The sequence below is a fragment of the Cloeon dipterum genome, chromosome 2 (assembly GCF_949628265.1).
Source record: "Cloeon dipterum chromosome 2, ieCloDipt1.1, whole genome shotgun sequence".
In the NCBI taxonomy this organism is placed as follows: Eukaryota; Metazoa; Arthropoda; class Insecta; order Ephemeroptera; family Baetidae; genus Cloeon; species Cloeon dipterum.
The window spans coordinates 4,503,334-4,526,380 of record NC_088787.1 but is presented as its reverse complement, the minus strand read 5'-3'; the positions used below and the strand labels follow the sequence as shown (position 1 = coordinate 4,526,380).

Genomic DNA, 23,047 nt, shown 5'->3' with positions numbered 1-23,047 from the left:
TTGCTTTCCTCTTCTTGGCTCTTGAGTGTTTCTTCGCGTCCGCTGAATCGGTATTCGCGTTCCTCTTTCGCTTTTGGCCTGAATATCCACTTGTAGAAGGTTCTGGAAATTAAATTTTGAACAACAAAAAACATGCTTTGAAAATATGCTATTCTTTTTTTGTCATCTACATATCAATCGAAGAGAGGCTTTCTTTCTTTACTGACGAATATCACGAAAATATTTCTCACCAGGTTCACTCCTGCTGACTGAGACTGCAGATTCAACTGTGGAATCCGTAATTTGATCTTGAATCCCAGCACTTAAGCTCTCACAAATGCCCTCTAAAATATTATTATTTTCACTTAAAAAGAATTCAATGAAATCATTCGAATGAGCTAACCTGAAGCAGGACAAACTCCAAAGTAAGATAAATTAACCGTAGTTATTTGTTCTTGTTCGAATGTATTTGGATATTCAGGCGGTAAAGTAATCACGACAAACACGATTTCATTGGCACGCGGATCCTGTCTTGCGGTCTGTTCGACTTGCGGCTCATTGACAGCCACGCTCACCGCTGCCAAAGTTTCATTCTTCTCCATTTGCTCAGAAATCTGTTCATTCGAAGGTTCTGAAATCTCCAGCAAATTCAACTCACGCGCTCTGAAAAACAATAATATAATATCTGAAGTTAATATATATCTGAAAAAGGCCCTGGACGGTTCCTTACATTATACATTTGAGGCACTCATCGTCGAGTTCCTTATCTTCTATGAGGCATTTAACGCATTTTCTTTCTGCTTCCATTGTCGCGAGCACAACTCGACGCGTTTTCCTTCAAGCGTAGCCCGTCAGAGAATGAAAATCTTTGCGGGAGAATATCGGCTCACCGACTCAAGGGGAAGAGTGTTATTTCTATTTTGCTGAAAGATTCATGGAATTTCTTATAAAGGTTTACATTTTTTGGCTCGAATTCCTGGAATTGTTCGCTACCACGAAAATCCTCTTTCTAAAGAAATACCTTCTTTCCTGCTTTTGTTGACACAATGATGGATGGAAATTTTTATCTTGATTAATGCTCTCCGTTATCTCAAAAATTATAAGAGAAGTTATTTCTAACCATATACCAATACGCGTGATACGGTTATTATTTTCAAGTTACAAAAATCCGATTTCAGCGTCTATACTGGCTGCCCCAAAGAAATTCAAATCCTAGCCGCCCTTCATAGGGCCGCGCGACCTAACAGTTTCCCTTTCTTCCAAACCCAAATTTTGGCGCAAAACCCGGTAAATCAACGCCTTTATATGCAAAACGAAGTCTGAAGTAACCAAAATCACCCTCTGGCCCATTAGCTGATTACAAATATTAGAAGAAACAGGGATTTTTTGTGCATACTTTGGGGGACTTTCGGACGGCGCTGGGACCAGAGCAGAATTTTACGTCGAGTTTAACCAACTTTGGATTTTTAATCTACGACCAATAGCAGCCGAGTTAATAATTTTTTAAGGCAAAAAACCTTTGTTTGTGACATATCAAACTTTTGTTATCGGGGCCCAGGTGGGGCCCTGTAGGCCGTCGGACGATGATTCTGGCACTGGTCGAAGCCCCTGGCTGGGGTACGTCTCTGCAGTTTTCCAAAATCAGACTGTTTTTCGCGTTTTTCGAATTACTACGACTTTTCCGTCAAAATATCGAAAACAAATTAAATCAATTGTTCTTCCGGAAAAGCACATAATTTAAATTACCTAAATTACTGCCTCTGTGCATATATTAATTATTTTTGCATTAATCCAATTGAATTTTAAAATCTAATATTTTTTAACTTATTTTGTTTGCATTGTTCAGGCAATTTTTCACAATATTTTATCAATATGCCGGGAGATAGTTGAGCATTTCAGGGAGATCTCTAATACTGTGCCCGTCGTCGGACAAAATTACACACTTAAAAGGCGTTCAATCAGTAAAGCACATTGAAACCTGATGAATTAATTGGCAAGTTCGGCAATTTCATGAGCCAAAAAGAATTATATATTGCAGAACGTGACGTCATAACAAAAGGTTTGTAAAGGAGTATAAAAAAAAATTAAAAAGTAGTCCAAAAAAGAGTAATAACGTAAACAATTTGAGTTTAAAACCAAGCAAAATATATTCTTCAAATTATGTAAGCGGAACTTGAACTCTTTGTTGGGATTTAAGTCGAAATAAACACTTTAGAAAACCAAGTTCTTAGCTCCTTTTCTCGCTCCCCTAATGATTGCGCGCCATAATCTCGTCATTGTTTCTAGAAGCTTACAGATGAAAGCGTACAAGCGTAGCAGTAGCAGGACTGACGCAGCCAGAAATTGACCTGAAACACGGAGTCTAGTCTCTGCCAGCAGCAAGGTTAGTTCTTTTCAGGTCTCTAAACCCTCAGGGTACTCAAGAATCGTCTAAAAACGGGGTGCGCTCGCAATAAAATGCCTTTTAGAACGTTTAGAACTTGAAAAAATTCTTGCGGCGAGGCGACGTGCGTGTCAACTTTCCGATTTTGATCTTTGATTTTTGACTTTTGGGTTCAATTTAATTACGCAGATGAAGCGAAATCAGCGTGTGCCGTTGCTTGAGGCAGGAGGTAGTGATGGGAATCTTTGAGAAAGTACCTATCGAGAACCGATAGGTAGTTTTTTTTCACTACCGAAAAAATATCGATAGGTTAACCGAAAAACTATCGATAGTCAATTAATCGATAGTTTTTAAAAAACCTTTAAAAATGCGTGTTTTTAATCCCGGAAGTAAAAAAACCGGTTAAATTTGGGCGCACTGGTTTCAGCTGGTAAAATAGGCGCGCCGGTTGCAGCTGGTAAAATGGGCGCGCCAGTTGCAGCTGTTTAAATGGGTGTGCCGGTTGCAGCTGGTAAAATGGGCGTGCCGGCTGCAGCTGGTAAAATGGGCGTGCCGGTTGCAGTAAATTTAAAGTTCGCGCCTAAAATTGTGGAAAACTGTTTATTTCATTTATTTATTAAAGGTGGCAGCACTCGAGCACTCATGATTGCTCCCTCTACCCTTATTTAGAAAATAAACAAAACAACTATGACGTCATGCCATTTCTTTTGTCTTATTAATGATGACTTTTAATTGATCAATTACTTTCAATTTGTAATTATAGAGATAAATTGCTCAACAGGAAACTCATATAACAATATTAATTTATAGTATGTATAATTGATCAGGATTTTAAGTGCATGCAATTAGCCGCCTTTCTAGAGTTGATGTGACTTGTTTACCGCATTAGTGTCAACCACCTGTCTCGGCTGTCTCTAGCTGTGTTGTGATTGAGTTTATTATTGCTTGATTTGTTATTATTTATTTTGTTACTGTTGTGTTTGTTTTAAGTATGTGCAATGTGGGAGTGACGAGTGAGCGAACGACAGCTGTTAAAATGGGCGCGCCGGTTCCAGCTGTTGAAATGGGCGCGCCGGTAGCAGCTGGTAATATGGGCGGGCCAGTTCCAGCTGTTAAAATGGGCGGGCCAGTTCCAGCTGTTAAAATGGGTGGGCCAGTTCCAGCTGATAAAATGGGCGGGCCAGTTCCACCTGTTAAAATGGGCGCGGCGGTTCCAGCTGATAAAATGGGCGCGCTGGTTGCAGCTGTTAAAATGGGTGTGGCGGCTCAAAAATCATAAGATATTTTTTCCGATAGGTTTTGACCAAAAATATCTAAAATCGATAGGTGATTGAGAAAAAATACCTATCGAAATATCGATATTTTCACCGAAAAATATCGATAGTTCAAACTATCGATAGGAAAATTCCCATCACTAGCAGGAGGGAAAGGGAACAGCTCGGGAATGGCGACGAGGAGCAAGAAAAACGCGGCGGCCAGCGGAGGCTTTTTTGAAGTGGGCTTTTTATTTAGTGGAATTAAATAGTCGTTGGGCAATGACTCTGCAAATTTCACAGGTCGAGGACGCTGTGCTCTGGCAAGACAGGACGAGCGGCGAGTGGCACGAGGCCTCCATCGTGGGCGTCACCTCCGACAGGGAAGGAAATCCGACCTTCCGCGTCCGTAACAAACGGTCAGTTTGCTTAAAATATTGTTTATATTTTTGCTAATTATTTAAATGGGACACAAAAAGGTCTGGAAAGGTGGATAACTCTGTCGGGCTGGAGTTTCTGGCTCCAGGCAGGAGCGTCGAGCTTGCCGCCAAGGACCTGGAAAAGGGCGTGTGCCTGCTGGCCTTCATGCCAACGACAAAGAATCAAAGGGGATGGTAAATAAGACCTTAAATCAATTTTAGAATGGTTCAAATTGCTCTTTTCAGGTTCAAGGTGGTTGTGAGCCGAGTGGAGAAGTCGGCGAACGTCGTCAAAATGGCGTTTGGAACGGTGTGTGTCTCGTCTCGGGAACAAATCAAGGACCAGCGCATCTTCTTCGTCCACAATGCGCTCAAATTTCCAGAATTGGTGCCGCGCGAGCAGTGGACCAAGGAAGGAGACTGGATCAGCCTCAGGAAGCGTGAGTATTTTTTATTTTATTAAAAATTCTCTTCATTAGAGAAATAGGATTTTTTAAATATTAAATACTTTGCATTTGTTAGGCTAATTATTGAATTTAAATTGAAGAATCGTCAAAATAAAAAAATGTAACGATTAAATTTCAGCGTGCGATCGTTGCTTCGAAGACCCGAGTGTGAAGTGCCGAGCGTGCTGCTGCGTTGTCTGCGGCGAAAAAAGTGGAGAAAAAGCGCTAATCACGTGCGGCGATTGCATAAACTCATGTCACGTGGCCTGCGCCGACTCAGCATCCAAAAATCTCGACACTGACAAGAAGTGGTGAGTCTCTTTTGACTAATGTAATCGCCAGATTATCTTTTTGACTGTTTATCAGGTAAAGCGTGCCAGGAAATAACCCTATTCCCTCGATTATATCAGTTACGCCCCTTTTTGACGTTCAGATTTAAGCATTCCAATGAATTTCTCATAGACTTTGATGAGCGTGAAACTGAAATGATCCGCAGGCGAAGAGGGGGGCGTAACTGCTGATTTTTTTTATTCAGAAGCACTTTCCAAGAAATCAAACTCATCTTATATTGTTTCTATTTGTCTCAGGTTGTGCACAGGTTGCTGCTTTGTGGAGGAAGAAATGCAGGCCATGTTCGGCAGCAAGGACGGTTCCAAGGCCAAGGAGGAACCGAAGACTCCAAAGACGGCTGTCCCGCCTGTCAGTGCGGCCGTGGTGGTGCCAGAAAATCACTTTGGGAAAATCCCTGGCGTGCCCAGCGGCCGACTCTGGGCCTCCAGGAAGGACGTGAGTGTTTTTAGCCTTGAATTTGGTTTTAATTGGGTGTCAGGTGTGCTTCTGGGGCGTGCACCGGTCGCTGGAGGCGTCCATGTGCGGCGCCATCAACGTCGGAGTGCAGAGCTTGTGCCTGTCGGACAGCCTCGAAGGCGACTACGACAACGGACACTGGCTCGAGGTGTCGGGCGGCCGCGACTCCAAGACCAGACCCCGCAGACTGGCCGGACTAGATCTGTAAAATTGGTTTTTGGCCAAATTATGCGTTTACTGGAGTTTATTTCTTTCGCAGGGCGCTGGCGCAGTCTTGCTACGCTGGACTGAACGCGAAAGAGGGCGCCGTGTCCGTCGACTGGATGAAAGGCCTGCCCATCAGACTCGTCCGCGGCCACAGATTCGGACAGGTGTCCCGATTCGCCCCTCCTGAGGGCTACAGGTCTGCTTTTTTAATTTCTTTTGTGATTTAATTTGCATCCAACGCGGTTTAAACAGGTACGAGGGTATTTTCAAGGTGAAAAGGTACTTCAAGGAGGGCGCAGTGTGGAGGTTTGAGCTGAGGAGAGACGACAATGAGCCTCCTCCGTGGTCCTTGAGCGGCGTGAATTTCATGATCAGCAGGAGCGTCGGCTTCCTCGAGGTAATATTTCACTTTTTTTCTTTAAATTCACTCCATTGTGCAAGAAATATTCTACAATTTAACCCTTTGAGTCGTTTAGAGTCGGCACAACATGCAATTCTGCTAAAAATGTTTAAAAAAATAGATAAAATTGAGTTGCATGTTGTTGCTTACCATTCTCCTTTTTCTGATGAGTAGAAAACCAAATTTTTTGGTCTCTTATTGCAGTTGCAGAGACGGTCTATTGATTTAAAACTGCGTCAAACACATTATTTATCAGTATAACTGATTGAAATGAAAATATATAAAACTACAAAACAAAATTTATTTTCTCCAAGAATTCCCGACGCTGATTGGCTGAACGCATGACAGAATCTCCCGCGCAATACACTTACGCCGTTGCTAGGCAACCGTGGAAGTTGCTGACATGCGCGTTGCGTCCAGCAATCAGCGGTGAGGGTATTTTTACAAAAGAAATATCGCTCTTTTCTTCGATTTGCTTGTTTTTATTTATGTATTACTCGATTTTGCTGCTATAAGACCTTAAAAATGATTTCCGTTTTCCAGGGTATCATTGACGAGAGGCCACTGAAGCGAAAGCTGCCTGTGGAAGGAGTGACGTTGAAGAAGAAAAGGGTGGCCTACGTCCTTCCCCCGACCGTCAACGCCCTGATCAAGGAAGACCTGGCCAATGGCAGCAACTGGGAGGACCTGAGAGCCCACCTCCAGTTTGGCTACCCTGTGAGTTTGAATAGAAATATTCTGTCCTTGAAATCCCTCTAAATTTAAACCTTTTCAGGACTTCATCGCTGCCCTGGTCAAGAAGTTTGCTTGCTGCGTCTGCAAAGGGGTGGTCAAAGAGCCAATCACCCTTTCCTGCAGCCACAACGCTTGCCTCGTGAGTTTTAAATCATTTTTAATCAAACTGAAAACTGAATGTTAATTGTCTTTGTAGCTCTGCTACCAAAAGTTGGTTGCCGAGGCTTTGGACAAGTTGCGCTGCCCTCGCTGCACTCGCTGCAATGCAGTTGTCCAGGAGGAGGATGCTGGGGTCAATCGCCACCTGGACCAGATCCTCAACGCCCTTCTGCCAGGGTACAACCCAAAGGAGGCGGCGCCCAAGCCATTCTCTCTGCTGCTCAAATCCAAGCAGCCCAAAAAGTAGGAAAAGCATCTCGTTTCTTTTGTAGTCTAGTTTTTCATCTGTGAATGCAAATGAGAGTCAACTTTAATTTTTATAAACAAGCAAGGACATGATGTCCTGAGACATTCTATTATTATGCAAGTTCAAGAATCTTTACACCAATATTGAAAGAAGTATTTGACTTTTTGTTCTTTCAAATATGTCTGACAGTTGTAACGAATAAATCGATTTTTGTTTGATAATTTTGACTTATTATTTCAAATTGAATGTCTTAAGATTGTGGAACTAATCAAAAGGAACATTTGATTTGCTATTTTCTGGTTCTTAATATTTTAATTTAGAATAAAGGACGCTTTCTTCCTTAAGATTACATTGAAATATGAATTATTTCAGTGCTGGATTGAAAATAGACAAATTATTACTTCTGAAAATTAAAAAAATTTAAGAAATTGCTAATGCCGCACCGGATCAGACGAAATCTCCAACCTCTAAAATAACTAGGAGAATGATTTCTTTTCTATAGTTTTTGGAAAAGCCGTTCTGACTATTCTAAATATTTTACCCAGCCAAAACAAAGCTTGGTATTTCGAAAAGCAACGGTTTTTGGTTTGAGCCATTTCCAAAAGTGGTACAACAGCTTCGTCAACCAATCAGAAAAAAGCAACGATTGTTCTAATTGGCTTATTCTTGACACTGTGCGTTTCTGCCTATTGCCTCTCGCGCTGCTTTCTCGATCTCCAAAGAAGTTTGGCAACCTAGCACGCTTTTCATAGATCACGGACACGAATATTTGGGCCAAACAAACGAATCAGGAATATTTTTCTAGCATTCTCTCTGAAATATTCCAAATAACCAGGATATCTTTCCTCTCACGAATCTATTGAGTTCAGTTTTGCGGCAGCAGAGTCAAGTTAAAACACGCGAGTCACTCCTCAGGAAGCGAAAAAAATGCCGTTGGAAAAGTTCATAGAGGACATTGGATGGGGAATTTGTTTTTTTTGCAAACACTTCAAGCACTGCTACTCTTTGCCCCTTCTGACGCCTGTTCCACTCTGCAAGGCCTGCATAGACAAGTACATTATTGGGAGAATTATTTTTTAAAAAATTGTTAATTCTTTTCTTATTAGTGAGCCAATTTCGGACCCCAATTTCTGCCCAGGTTTCTTCACGTATTTGCAAAGCTTAAATCCACTGTCCGCGATCAGTAAGCGAAAATAAATCAAATTTAATATAAAGCGATTAATTAACTATTAAATTAGCAAATAATGCGGAGGAAGACAGTAGGAAAATGTGTCGTCTATGCTACGTAGCCAAGGGTACCGTGCTCGTGTCCGATTGGGACAACCTCCATCCGACGCCCGACTTGTACAATGATAAAATGGTCAAGCTCGAACCTGGCGACTTTCTTTGCAGCAACTGCTTTCGCATCCGTGGGCAAGCACTAAAGTGAATAAAACTCTTTTAAAAGCTGACCATTTTCTTATTTAGTTCCAGAGAGATGGAAGAAGCTCCCATTATGGACGTGGAACCTGCCGCTGGTATTAAATTAAATAACTTAATTTATATTTTAAAGTGACGTGTGTCATGCTTTTCAGCTGTTGCTGAGCCGTATGAGGGAGAAATTAATTTTTCCCTTCCCGCCCCTCAGCAGCCATGCCGTAAATTTTCGGAATCTTCTGTTCCTTGCTTTTACTGCGGACTAGACGCTAATGGAAAACCAAAACTAATGACACGCCGGAGTATACCGTACCACTTTTACATACGCCACAAGTTTGAAGATGCATACAAGTGCCTAAACCGCACCATGTGCTCGATTTACTTTGGGACATTGGAAGAGAGAAAAGAGCACACGAAACTCCGTTTCGAGCAATACCTGCGAAGGCAATTCGAATGTTTCTCGTACTGTGATATCAGATTTGACAAAATTTCTAGATTAAACAAACATCAAGTGGAAATGCACAAGGATGAATTCAAATGTTCACAATGTGACCGGAAATTTCAAAATGAAGAAAAGGTTCGCAAGCACGAGCAGATCAGTGGACACGAAAGCAAATGACTTTCCTGCACAGATATTTTGGTTTCGGGGACTTAGGATTTTATTACCTTTGTTCACGCAATAAAATTGTAAAAAGCAAGAAGAAATTCCACACGAATGGTGCTTAATGCGAGGTTCTTATTCACCCCTCACATCAGCAAATTGTATTATGATTATGGAATAATCTAGATTCAGAGTAAATTGCGTTCGCCATAAACGAATAATTTGTTTGCGTACTCAAGAAAATGCCCATCGTCAGCTACCGTAATTGAATTTCAGTCTTTATGGTACTTTTTAAACTCAATATGTATGATTTCGTCTTTTTTTTTTGGAAGAGTAAATCAAATTATTGTAATAGTAAGCGAAAACGCTACTAAAAATATTCTTTTCGTAAATAACGAAAAGAAGAGTTTACAAAAATCACAGTAAAATATTCTGTATTTTCACCTCAAAACTGAAAACAATTAAATATATTTAATTTGAGTAGTGAATCGATTCCTGTGAGGTTAATTAGATGAATCACTCGTCCGACAGTTTGGCAATCAAATATTTGCCGAAAATCAGTGAAAACCGTCATTTTTGGCAGTGTTTGCGGTCTGAACCAATTAAAAAGTGACACAAGGACGCCAGCCACCAATCAGGAGAAGGAAGGAGCTCGTCTCTGATCTCTGGTTGGTTCACCTGAGTTCTTTGTGGCACTTTAAAAACAATAATTAAGGAGCATTCGATTAGCTTTGCCGCAGAAGTCCATGTTATTGAATGGCCGGTGAACAATATTAAATAAAAAAAGGGGGGATTAAGATGTTGGGTCATGTTTATTCGTCTCTAATTAAAAAAATTTAATTTTTCTATTTGGTTAGACTGACAAATTCAATTATAAGAGAGTGCGATGGTTTTATTTTATTGTGATTTCTTTTCCTTATTTACACCCTGAATCCCCGCGCTCCTTTAGCAGTTGAATTGACAGTTTCGTCTTGAATTTGAATGATAAAAGAATTATTGTACATATCTATCTGGCTATCTAATCGCAACGATTTTACTCTAAATAGGCAGTCGTCCCTTAAGGTTTCCTTAATCCTCTGATTTTCCGCGATGCGTTTCTCTTTCGATGAAGCTGTGAAAGAATCGATTTTGAATTTTGATTACGTCATATAGGGAATAAGAAAGGGAACTTGCCCGCGAATGATGATGCAGCCGATGCAGAGAACGTCGTCCATTTCCAGGGTGACCCAACCGCTATGCTATTGTACAAGTTCTGCATCGGCAGGTAAATATATTGATTGTCCCTTGTGCAATCCTGCAAATTGGCCACAAGCACGGTGCCTCTCTCTCACCACTCCGCAAAGACGGCACATTCTCGCTGGTTGCGAATTACTCATCATTTTATTTCCTCTGCACGACGACTTTTGTGACGAGATGAGTTTCAGGAACAGGCAGGTGGTGAGAGATTATTGAGAACTAAAAATGAGAGATTTCACCTGGTGGTGGCTTCTGAAATTATAATATTATGGCGGGATAAAACGACTTTTTATTTTTCGATGAAAAAGTGATATTTCTTGAGGCTGGACTGGACACTACCCTTTTTTAATTTTACGTCCATAAATATTAATTCCAATTTATCTAGATTAGCGGAGTCCAGATGGCGTCCGGTGGAGCATGGCGCGAGATAACGGTCACGTGAACATGCGCGAAAAGAACAAAGATTTCGTCAATATTATGACTTGTGACATATAATTTGCATTACTTTTATTAATTGTGTCTTTTGGATAGTAAAATCAAACTCTAGCAACCCCAAGAGATTTTTTTGTTTCCAACACTCAGACGCCATCTTGGACCTGCGCAGTGCAAACCAATTTTATCGCCCATCTGGCTGCCGCTGAATGAAATGCACAGATGAATTCATGCTATTTATTTGTGTAGAGACAAATACATTTCTTTCTCTTAATAATCTTTGTCAGCAAATTGAATCGATTTGAAAACGCAGTAAGTGTCATCAGCCGGTTTTTTGATCTCATAATATAGTGAACCATATTCCCTATTAAAAACGAATGCACCGATGGATACACGAGCAATGGCATTCATGGTGGCTTCCCTGTTGATGCTTTTCAGGATTTCCTCAGAGAAGCTCAACCTTCTCAGGTAAGCATTATTGGTCAACCACGCCTTCAAAGTGAAAGTTGCGCCCGCAGGAACTAGAGTAGAGAGCCTGATGTAAGACCAACCACCGCAATTTGTTGTTGAAGATTCATCCTGCGAGACCCATTGATCAACTATAGCAACTCTCCCAACTCTCTAGGACTTGAGACATAGCACTGGAATGTGTACTTTTGTGATTTTGGAGCAATACTGAAAACATGATAAGAGTCAGTACATTAGTTCACACGGTAGCCGAACGGCGAAGCTCTTGTCTTAAATCAAAATTCGAAACAAATTACATTTCGGAACTTCCAGAAGAAGCTATGTGAGAAAAGTTCAAGTCGTTGAAGGTTTCAAAGCCCAACATCTTAATGCCTATTTTAGGCCGTATAGACAAACTGAAAGCATTGTGGGCACTGGGCTGATAGAAATAATGCACGACATGCCGTTCAAACTCTGGCAAGTCCAGAAATATCTCTCTAGGGTCGAGGATTTGGCTGTCTGGAATCAAAGTCAGCGTGTGCGAGCCGACAATCTTTTTCACTTCCGATCTCCCCTCTGAAATTGGGCAGAGGCTGGGCGAAAGCTGCAAGGCTTCTCTAGATGTCATCAAAGGACTCGTGAGGCTGGCGAAGCTCAATTTTTCCTCTCGAGTAAGAAAACGAGCCAGCTTAGCAAGGTCGACCGAATCAAGAATAAAAATTCGAATGGCGCGGAGAAAACATCGGCGGAACACACCCCTGCAGGTATTAAATTTGCTTAATTATAGTATACCGCATTTAATTAATTAATTACCTTTCATCCTCTTTGCTTGATGCGTACCAAAGACACGCTGCCAAGAGTTCAGACTCTGAAGAAAAGTACATCTTTGGGAGAGTAAAGAAAAGCTTGATGGCCTCCTCGCTGGCATCAAGAAAACTTTGGTGCTTCAAACACTCGCTTGTTTCCAAACGCAAGAACTGCAATTTATAAAAATATAATTCGTGCGCCATGCAATTTATTTCCACGCGACTCACTTGCAGACACGAAGAGGCGATGCCCTTGACCAGGTGGTGTTCGCTGAGCACATTCCACACGTTGTCCACCTTGAGGAACTTGTCCTCAAGCAGCTTGGAGCAGTGCTCAGCTAGGTCGTCCATCAAGTACTCCTCAGCGGCAGAGGCCAGCATCAGGCAGGTCTCCAGACTGTCCACGTCGGACACCAACTGTTCACTCAGGTAAGCAAACCTCAAATTTTAAAAAGATATTATGTAGGGCCAAAATTTAATGATTTTAAATCCCTCACTTGACGATCAATTTGAAGATTTTAGGCTCAATGTTCTTCAACCTGAATTTTTCTCCAATTTTCAGGGTCAGTGGGCTGTTCAATAGGTTCGCGAAATACATGCTGCTCACACTTAGGTCAAAACTTACAGCATGAATTTCCTAGAATTTTTTGAATTTTTAGAATTCCTTTCGTTTCCATTTATGTGATTTGAAAAAAGGTTGCATTACATACCTCCGCCGATTCGTCTTTTTCACCCACAAGGAAGACAACGTCGGTGTAAAGCCCAACTTGCAGGGCCTTCAGCTTCTTGGAGGCCACTTTCCCCAGATTTCCATCAGCCATAATATCGATTGTTTTCTGTCAGAAGCCAAAGAGATCGAAAATCGAAAAGCTTGCTTTAGTTTTTTGCCGTCTGTTGTTCTCGTCAAACCAATTCTGAAATGTGGCGGACCAAACGCTGACGATCTAACTCACACGCTAAGGACTGGCGGACACCGCCATTTTTACTGACACGGGATTATTTCCCCACTCTCAGCTATACGGGGCAGATTGTGAGCGCTGTGTACCTGAGAGAGGGGAACAGAAAATCCGTCTGTAAAAATGGCGGTGTCCACCAGTCCCAGTTATATAGTCCTTATCACGCGCATGCGCCATTCGTCAAAACCGTGAAAATGATTGAGGTGTACAAAAAGAAGTGCGACTGGCATTGCATAAAACAATATTATTTCCCTTTAGAGCCAATAATATTGAACTTCATTCTTTAAATATTTCTTTACGTTAGTTAAAAATAGTATATTTTACGTAAATTAAATCTATTTAATCTAAGTACAAAATTAACTTTTCCTCTCCCGATCGCACGCTCCTGTTGCAGCCGCTTTGCAAGAGCGCGGTTGAGGCAGCAACCTCCTCGCTCCTCTAAGTCTAAAATTGGCGCGGGGGAAATCGTAACTTGAGATTCGAGCTCATTATTTAATGATTTGCGTCTACACACAAATAACGCGGAGGGTAAAATCATGGGGTGTGCATAGAATTTTGGGGATTTTAGTGTGGTCGCTTTGTATTCTACTACTTGATTGCTCCTGTCCGAATGTTTTACCCACGGGCCACGCCTGACGGCCGAAATTGAAGGGTTTGAACTTTGCAAAAAAAAAAGGAATTAAATTTAACTACAATCAGGTTTTTGAATTTTATTTAAAGCTCAATAAACATTGGAAAAACTACTCGTTTTCAAGGTCCAAAGCCTCCCAGGGTTGCAGGTGCCGTGGTGGCAGCCAGGGCCAGTTTTTACTCCGCACCTTTTGGTATTAAATAGATATTTCACAACAATTGAGTGAATTAAGAAGAAATTTACCTGGCGAGGCATCGGAGACAACAGCCTTCAAAAGCCTGCATTTGGGCCATTCGACAGGCCCAAACACCGTCATCCACAGAGTGTCATTTTGGTCCAAGGCAAGAACGAATGGCCAATAAGAGTCCAGGTTGTCAAACTAAAACCACCATTATGCAAAAAAAACTCAATTTAGTGAATTTAATTGTGTCTTTGACGAAGTGTCTGAGCAAACCAATCGATTCTTGAGGGTAGAATTCAGTAACTTGGATATTTTTCCGACCAAAAAGTGCAGTGCAAATAAGAACTTTTTTCCCGCCAAAACAATAAGAAGTGCGCATGCGTCAGAGCTGGTTTGAGCATTTGCAGAGAGACCGCCTGTAGGAATGATTTCTTTTTCAGATCCTCGCACGCGCACTTCTCGCATTCATATTGTTTTGGCGGGAAAAATATCCACTTTCCCTAATTCGACTCTGAAAAATCGATTGGTGTGCCCAGAAACTTCGTTAAAGCCCAAAGACGGTCTTAAATTTCATGAGATTTAATTTTTGTAAAATTAGAATGAATTATTAATTATGTTCTTGAGACGTATACCTCATGAAAACGCTGCTCCTGAAATTTCCGGGAAGTGTTATAAGAAGAAATATATTTCTGATCATGAAAAGCGGAATAGAGTGTGCCGGCGCTGTCGATCAACATTCGATAGGAATAAAATGCATTCCAGTTTCCGATTGCTTCCAAATTCGCAGTTTGATCGCGCATCAGGGCGTCCACGGAAACCGAATATAGGTCATAGAGGTTGTTTCTGCTCAGGTACAGCTGTTTCGGTTCCTTTTTCAGGGCGATTGAAGTCCATTGCAATGCGGGCGTTTCCACGAGCCGCGTCTCCTTGGTCTTCAAACTGAAGACGACGATGTGTTGTGCGCCCGTGCGCGTCATGTAGGCAAACCATCCGTCCGGCGTCTCGTCCAGCACCAGGTCGTGCAGGTTCGCTTTGAAGGTGAACTCGTGCGTGTCTTGCAGTGTGTCGTCGGCCAGGTTGAAGATCCACAGTTTAGCTGGACACTTTTTGCTCGGACTGTCCAGCACCCACAGCCGTCCAACGGCGTCCACTTCCAGCCCGTGAGCTCTCTGGATTTTGCTGCAGTTTTCCTCTTCCTGTAAACAAATTTCACCCTGATTTACTAGGAATAATACGGATAAAATTGATTATTTCGACCTCTATTTTATAGCTTTCTCTACCAAAAAATTAAAAATTGTGCACTATGGGAAAGGTTTTTCTCGAGTTATATCTTCCCGTGTAATAAATTCGGCGCTAGGTTTCCGATTTTAGCACAAAACCAGAGCAACCGACGCGTTTCGTCGCGGAGAGGCGTGTGTGAAGGTCAGAATTCCCATCCAGCACGTGAGCAAATTTAAAATAAAATAAAACCAAAAACTGTAAAAATATTCTGCTGATTTTTCAGCCGTTGGGGTGGTGGTGGGAACCGGGTGGAGGGAAAAACAAAAAGACGCAGAATTTTATGGCAAGTCTGATAAACTTTAATTTTTTGTCGTGCGATCCTAAGGAGCCGGGTTATAAATTTTTAAAGTCGAAAAAACGCGATCTATGACCCTTGCCAATTTTGTTTTTTTGGGGCCCGAAACCAAAATTTTTTTTCAGAACGGAATAAAATAAAGGGATCTTACCGATTACATTGCACGGCCATTATTACCGCCGATCTGGAAACCGATTTTCAGGTTTTTCGCGCTCATAGAAAAATTAAAATGAATTTTATTTCATAATTTTCGGCTTTGCAACACGCGCGCCAAATGATTTATTTTTGTTAAAATTCGGCCGTTTTTTCGATCATCGATCACGACCCCTCATCAGACAGGTCTTGGACGGGGCTTTGACGTGCGGTACCCTAACGACCTTTTTCAGGGTATCATTACCTGAGATCTGCTCCCAGACTTATTTTTAATGTTTTTTAAATAATTTCGTGCACATTTGGCAATAATCGGCAACGATTTTCACCCTAGCCAGTCAACGACCTTTCTCAGGTCACATGACCTGAGATCGGGCATACTTACATGCATGTCCCAAGAAGGATATGGAGTGAGTTTCGGGGGCACAGAGGACGTGTTTGTGGTCGGCAAAGTGACCAGAGTGACGGGAACGCCGGTGCCGATCCATTTTAAAAGGCTGATGAAGATCCGTCCTCCGTGCACGGCCATGAAAAGAGGTTGGATCGTGTTTGGTTTGAAAGTTCCGTCCTCCAAGGCCTGCGTCCTGCCCGCCTCGGAGGGCCACTCGTAGTCCAATCCAGCGGGCCACTCGAAGACTCGAGTGAAGTTGGCGGTGACGGCCACGGATGAAAGGCCGAGCACGAAAATGGCAAGGAAGAATGGAGTCATGCTCCTGGCCACTTCTATAAAATCAGTGTAGCCATATATAAACTGTAATATGTACTAAATTCATTTTTAACACTCAAACAATTAAGTTGGAAGCTGCATGAGGGTGAATAAACACTATCAAAAGAAAGAAAAAAAAAATAATTATAAAAAAACACCTGCAGCCCTGCTAATAATTGTCAAATTTGTCGCTTATTTGGTATTATTTTTTATGAAACGAATAAAAAATTAGCACTCACCAGACGGGATGATTCGCAAGAGATGCAGCTAGCCGGCAAAGACTGCGCCTTTTTATTCAGACAAGAGACGCAGGGGAAAGGGAAACCGCATGATGATAGTTGTTGACAAGCAGATAAAAAACATCATTGGACATTAATTTGGGTTAGTTCAATATTGAAAAAAAGCAAGGAAAGAATTTAACCTTAGAGAAAAGAGGTTAAAAAGCATTCTCATTGGCCTATTTTTGTTCCAAAAATATTAAAATTAAAAAAATGCGTACGTGCCGTAAAAGATTTGAGCAGCATAACGCTAGAGCATGAGAGGCCGAACAGGCTATCAGTGTTATCGGTTTGTTCTTGACCTCTTTCCGTCTCTCAAAGCGAAAAACAACCCAATTGATGTTAAGGTTATTCCAAGAATAACAGTGCCCCAAAAATTAGCACAGCAATTAACACTGGCCGCACATTGGCTGCCAAAAATGTTTTTTTCATGCCTATTAACGTGCTTCTGTGCGTGTGTGATTGATTTTATCTGTTTGGTGTTGTGCTGGCTGACCGAGAAAAATGGTTAAGGATTGAAAGTGAAAGAAAATTTAATTGATTTCATTTTATTGCATTGCTCCACGTGTAGGCAGACTCGTCGGCTGAAATTAATTTTACCCATTGATTTTTTTAATTATAGGCCCTGCGATTTTTTACACTAGAGACAAAGACCTTTTCAGGATACGTCAACTTTTTCTTATTGCATTTCGACAGTTTTATAAATCAAATTCTTTTAATAATACAGCTTTTTGTCAATTAATTAAATAACATGGGTATATTTTTGGCATGCATGCACCAAATTTTTTTTTAAATCAGATGATTTTTATTCAATTAACAAAATTGGTGCAAGTCCATCGCAAACGAAGGTGCATTTTGTATTTTGGTAAAATTTTCCTTTACGGTTGCTCACATATAAAGGCGTTAACGCCAGTTACTGCGGTAGGATCATTTTGTGTCTTGATGAATCCGTCGTAAAAGTCGAAATTGACATTACCCGCCTTTATCAAATACGATACAGAATTTATCTTGCCCGAAAAGTGAACGAAGGAAGAGATGCAGTATGATTTAGGCACGAAGAATAGTTTCGTACGACTACCGCACCAAACTTCGTCAGTGAGGGAGTTGTTGACGGTGAGAATATCACCAAACATCAAGAGGAGAGCCGAGTCTGCAACAAAAACTAGTGAGCATATATTTATGCATGCATTTGTTTCATTCTTTTACTGTTATTGTACGTGATGAAAGCCCATTGCGCATCTTCAAGAGTTTGAGGTTCGAAAAGCCGCATTCCGAGTCCGCAACAGTGTTTGTACGCCAAAATTGGATTCTGGAATTTACTCCGTCAGCAATAAATTGAAATTATAAACTCGACCGCTCACTACTCGCGAACCACTGTCGATATTTCGAACGTAGTATTTCTTGTTTTGATACGTTACCATCTGCCCATTGCCATCTTGACAAAATATTCAGCGAAATTAATTAGAAAATGATATAAAAACCCTCTGCTCACCTAAACCATTATTGGCGCTCATCGCATCAATCGCAGTTTGCTACAAACTCGATATATACAAAATTTTATTTATTTCTTTGTAATTACGTTTATCTCGCAGGGAAACATGTTCGAGAGCCAGCATGATCTGCGGATGGGAAGGCACGGCACTGGAGGAGTAAACTATATACAAACCGTAACATCATGAAATCGAAAAATGCTGCTTCTTAATTTTATAATTACCACAGTCGCGTTGCCAAAATTATTCGATACGATATCAGAGACCAAATTCGGCGTCTTCTCAAGGCCGCACTTGTACGTTTCGTAGGCAGTCACGCACTCGTCGTCAAAATCTGATTAAATTAAATGAAATATTCTGAAAAGCAGACAAACTTTTTCCACTGCATTCGTCAAAAGCATCGAATCCCTGTTCCATCTTGACAGGATCCTCTTGCGACGCGAATTCTATTTCCCGCAACATTGCTAAGCTGTTCAAACCTCCCAAATTAAACTTAAAAAATACAGCGTAATAAATTAAAAATATAATTGATTATTTCACTGTACCAATCCGACTTCAATCCCGACGCATTTTAGAAAGCACTTTATATGTAAAAATTACAATTTCAATTAAATTAAAAAAAATACGAAAACCTTCAAATTCAAAGAGATGTTGGCCGTGAGAAACGCGCTGGTGTTCAGCAACAGGTCAATTTCAGCTGCCACCAGGATTTATTAAAAACACCGCCTTTGAAGGTTTAAATACCGGGAGTGATGCCCCAAATGTCGGCGCACTCGGTCTGCATGGCCTTTTGGGTCGATGCCTTCTTCCGCACGTCGCACAAAAACGATTTCTTCTCAGCGCAGTCCGAAGTTGCCAAAAGCACGGATCCGTTTCTCGTCACTTCGAGATAAACGCAGCCCAGACCCGCCTTCGGATGTCCGGCCTTCCACCTGAGCTCAGGGTTAACGAATGCCCTGTTCAGAGAGCACCAGCGGAAGTTGGATGGACACCCGAGGTCCGTCCCGGAGAGCCAGAAGTCTCCCACAGTGTCCGGGAGGAATCCTTTGAATTAATTAATAACGAGGAGAGTTAAAATAAATAAATTGGCGTAAAGACAGTCTTTGACGACGTTTCTGAGTCCACCAATCGATTCCTGAGGTTCGAATTAGGTAAAGTGGATATTTTTTCGAACCAAAAAGTGAAGTGCGACGTGCAAACTTTTTTCCCGCCAAAACATTTAATGAATGCGAGAATTGCGCTTGCGTCAGAGCTGGTTTTAGGACTTGCAGAGAGACCACCTGTACGAATTACTTCTTTATTGTCAGATCTAGCCAGCTCTCACGCATGCGCACTTCTCGCATTCAAATTGTTTTCGCGGGAAAAAAGTTCGTAAGTGACGCTGCACTTCTTTAACGGGAAAAACATCCTCTATGCCTAATTTGACCCTCAGGAATCGATTGGTGAGCTCAGAAACTTAGCCAAAGGTGGTCTTTAATTAATTAAATTGATTCAATATACTGAAGGCGAGTTTTGAAAAGCAGCTCAATTTTCCGGCCGAGTCCAAAGACGCCAGAGTCAAGCCAACGTCGCAACAACGTTGCCAGGCACCTGACCAGTCCATCTAAAATAAGGTAATTTCAATCGGGACATTTTTGGAAAAGACGAATTTATTTACGGAAGCAGAGGTGTGGAACAAATAATTCCGGCCGCATGAAGTAAACCAGTAACCAAACGTGGAAAAATCTGATTTTTGCCTTTTAATTCATGCGTTAAATCGAAAGAAAGTCTACCAATCAGTTTATTTTCAGCGTCGAAACGGCTGGCCTTTTTGGTTTTGAAATAAATTAGTTTCTAGCATCCCTATATAAATAAATTATCACATCTCGTTTGCAGAGTAGAGAAGGGCACGAAGCGACGCACGGCTTTTCAGTCGTTATTCTTGACGTCTGATTTTTTTTTAAATATATTATTCTATAGTGTCTAAAACTAAATAAATTTAAATGCCTTGCAAGCGAAAATGTATTTGCTGTTGCAGTTTCTATCAGTCAAAATCGCGCCTGTGGAGTTGAAAACCAAGCGGAAGTGTGCACAGCTCTCGTTTCCTCCGCGGTTGTCGGGCTGGCCTGGTTCCCACGCGACGCCGGGGCTGAATATTGTCGGTCCCGTCGGCTCACACCAAGACCACTGTCCTGCTGGTGCCCCCTTGCACGTGCCGGACGTCCAGTAATTGAAATTCCCCTTCCAGTCGGCTGAAAGGGGATTATTTAAGTGAAATTTCTTAACCTTGAAATCCAGGTTAACTAATATTGTAGACGACAGTCAAGTTTGTCAAGCCGAGTTGCTCGGAAGCATTGTCTAAGTTTAGTGCCTCCATCCCCAGGGCGCAGCACTGACGAAAGCTGGACATCCAAGTCATCTGACGTAGTATAAAAAGCGATTAAAGACATAAAATTGAATTTTTAAAAGTTAAACCGGTTTGTTTCCCAATAAATAGGTGTAGTTTCCGATGTCAATCCACAATCCGTAGGAAGTTTTGTCTAAATAAATTATATCATAGGAATTAAATCCCAGAAATCTTGGCGTTTTTTACTTATCAATTTCCCAGATGCATCAAATAAAGAGTTCTGCGTTTCATTTTAAAAGCAGAGTAAAATGAGAAACATTGTCAAAATAAAACAGACGTTTTTGGTGCAGGAATTGGCGCTGGGACAGTCGACGTTTGTCTGGCAAACGAAGGGCAGGGCATCGGCGCAGTTTTTCAGCACCATCCCCATCTGTAGGGGGTTGGCGGACGTGACGACGGCCAGACAGCGCTCCAGGGCTGAAGGCATGGCGTTGGTCGACAGCCAGAATTTTGCCGAAGAAGTGAGAGAAGTAGAAACGTTGAAGCCCGTCGAGCACCACGCGAATTTCTTTTCGGCGTCGCAATTTTCATCCTCGTTTGAGCCACCCGTCCAAAAAGTGCCGACTGATTTAAGTTGAATTAAATAGTTGATATTAAAATCGGTGAGAGAGACCTTTTAAACTGGCCAGACAGTCGAGTTCCTCGAGAGAAGTGACGGCCAAAAGTGCCATGCTCAACGCCTTGCACCGCATTCCAGCCTCGTTTCTCGAAACCTTGACGTTTTTATATGTTTTTATGACTAATTAAACTTTAAAGACCGTCTTCAACGAGATTTCTGAGCACACAAATCGAGGGCCGAATTAGGTAAAGTTGATATTTTTCCGTTAAAATCAGTGCAGCGCGAAGTGCGAACCTTTTTTCCCGCCAAAACAATATGAATGTGAGAAGTGCGCATGCGTCAGAGCTGGCTGGATGTGACAAAGAATTCATTTTCTCTCTGCAAGTGCTCAAATTAGCTCTGACGCATGCGCACTTCTCGAATTTACGTTCATTTTGTTTTGGCGGGAAAAAGTTCTTCGTCGCGCTGCACGTTTTAGTAGGAAAAAATATCTTTTTTACCTAATTCGACCCTCAGGAATCGATTGGTGTGCTCAAAAACTTCGTCAAAGACAGTCTTTAATGGTAATTTTCATACAGCTACGGTTGAAACGTAGTATTGCCTGTTGCACAATTTGGCCGTTAGCAATGTACCATCCGCTATTTTAGAGAAAGAAAAAATGGTTAATTTAATTTCTCCCAAAATGTTCTTTTAAGAAAATTCTTTTACACTGCGATGGCTTTGGTGTTGCGTCATTCTAATTAACGAAGAATTAATTAATAGAATTGAATTTAGAATGATTTTACCACCAGAAAATTGTTAAAATCCTTGCACCCCATGCGGCACGGAACAGGCTGAGCAAAGGTTTAATTTTAATTTATAAAAAATTAATCATTTAACTGTTGTGGAAGATGTCGATTTTGCAGTCGTGGTTGTCATTAATTCCGAATTAGTTAATATCGTTACAGATCCTTTAAGGGTTGTCCCCAATTGTTTGGGGGTAGTTTCTGTCGCTTTATTAGATGTGCTTATCGCTTCTTTAAAGATTGTTGTCTGCAAAGGGGCTGCTCGCGTCGACGCCGACGAAATAATTGCCGTCAAAATAGTATCAAACGCAGTAGTTGTCGCTGCTCCACCTGCACCTGTGCGAACGTCAGTTGTTGCTATTTCGCTCGAAATGACGTCTCTAGCTTCCGTTCCTTCCGGTCGGCGGCTAGTTTCCGCTCCAGCATCTGCGTCAGAGGCTTCGTTTCATTTTTAATGAGAAATGTTCTCATCATTTTTATTCACCAGCAGTGCCTGACTCTGTACCAACTTCCGGCACAGTCGGCGGTTCGTCATTGTTGCTGACGTCAGAGGCAGCTGTGCTTCCTTTCACTGCGCCCGTTTTGCTCGCAAGCTGAATCAAAGTTGACGAAATCGGACCATCGGCCTGGTCCAACTAAAATAAAATATAATTCATTCTCTGCAGTCTGCACGATTTTTCTAAAGTCGAAATACATTTTTTGTTCTTTTCTTTGAAGTTGCGTTGAATTTCGGCATGCATTTTTTGAAACCGCAGCACTTGATGATGTGTTTTCGACGGAGCTTCTTTGGGACGTGCAGTTTAATCGGAGCTGGGAATTTTAACAGCTTAAAAATTAATAAAAATAACTCGACACTATACCAGAGTTTGCTCCTGCAAGCCTGATTTTCAAAGCATGTTTCCTGTCCTGCAGTGAAACAAAATTATTAATTAAAAACTTTAAAGTATACAAAATTTACCCGTCGCTCTTGAATTTTCGTCTCTCCAATCCACACCAGCAGCAATAAAATAAGGCTGCAGTAGCACACGTTCATCGCTTTCGAAACGACTATGACAAGTGAAGGCAAATTCAAATGTATACTTTTAAAACTCCGTGCAACGATTGCCGGATGCGCGTCATCCGCCATTGCCGCTTTTCCTGTTGAAAGCAATCATAAAAGTGGAGCAGGGATGCGTTATTATAGGCATAGGCAGCTCCTGTTCCTCCGAACCAAACAGGGAGCCTCTAGAAAAGTTTTGTGCGTGAAGAGTTCTACGAAGGAATTTCAAATCATTAAAATCACTTCACTGAAATGAGGTTATGCAATTTGTTCGTCTTGAGAGTCACGCAGGTTGATTAAAATTATAGCCCATATTGTGCCTTTTTTGTGAAGGCAG

General features: G+C 41.6%; 3 protein-coding genes across 3 annotated transcripts; 1 reads left to right on the top strand and 2 right to left on the bottom strand.

Moving 5' to 3' along the window:
- The first annotated feature begins 2,278 nt into the window (after window positions 1–2,278).
- LOC135937730 (E3 ubiquitin-protein ligase UHRF1-like) lies at window positions 2,279–7,236 on the top strand. Its single transcript, XM_065480937.1, has 14 exons — window positions 2,279–2,362; window positions 2,552–2,591; window positions 3,787–3,857; window positions 3,919–4,034; window positions 4,095–4,229; window positions 4,281–4,474; window positions 4,620–4,791; window positions 5,068–5,266; window positions 5,310–5,491; window positions 5,547–5,690; window positions 5,747–5,891; window positions 6,438–6,611; window positions 6,670–6,768; window positions 6,826–7,236. The coding sequence occupies exons 2-14, from the start codon at window positions 2,552–2,554 to the stop codon at window positions 7,033–7,035; spliced, it is 1,881 nt and encodes a 626-aa protein (XP_065337009.1). The 5' UTR covers window positions 2,279–2,362; the 3' UTR covers window positions 7,036–7,236.
- A 6,377-nt stretch (window positions 7,237–13,613) lies between these two features.
- LOC135936976 (protein yellow-like) lies at window positions 13,614–16,198 on the bottom strand. The gene is made up of 4 exons (XM_065479999.1): window positions 15,853–16,198; window positions 14,374–14,937; window positions 13,804–13,939; window positions 13,614–13,747 (listed from the first exon to the last, which is right to left on the bottom strand). The coding sequence occupies exons 1-4, from the start codon at window positions 16,174–16,176 to the stop codon at window positions 13,737–13,739; spliced, it is 1,035 nt and encodes a 344-aa protein (XP_065336071.1). The 5' UTR covers window positions 16,177–16,198; the 3' UTR covers window positions 13,614–13,736.
- Window positions 16,199–17,030: 832 nt separating this feature from the next.
- Window positions 17,031–22,713, bottom strand: LOC135937391 (uncharacterized). Its single transcript, XM_065480543.1, has 28 exons — window positions 22,630–22,713; window positions 22,532–22,577; window positions 22,366–22,481; window positions 22,156–22,306; window positions 21,766–22,109; window positions 21,672–21,719; window positions 21,595–21,622; window positions 21,463–21,524; window positions 20,941–21,040; window positions 20,605–20,891; window positions 20,514–20,547; window positions 20,396–20,460; window positions 20,225–20,339; window positions 19,928–20,172; window positions 19,804–19,869; window positions 19,714–19,747; window positions 19,599–19,666; window positions 19,442–19,544; window positions 18,686–18,985; window positions 18,574–18,638; window positions 18,487–18,522; window positions 18,316–18,433; window positions 18,166–18,275; window positions 18,031–18,105; window positions 17,944–17,983; window positions 17,813–17,886; window positions 17,658–17,760; window positions 17,031–17,601 (listed from the first exon to the last, which is right to left on the bottom strand). Exons 1-28 carry the CDS (start codon window positions 22,702–22,704, stop codon window positions 17,330–17,332), a joined length of 3,180 nt encoding a protein of 1,059 aa, XP_065336615.1. The 5' UTR covers window positions 22,705–22,713; the 3' UTR covers window positions 17,031–17,329.
- Between the last annotated feature and the right edge of the window lie 334 nt (window positions 22,714–23,047).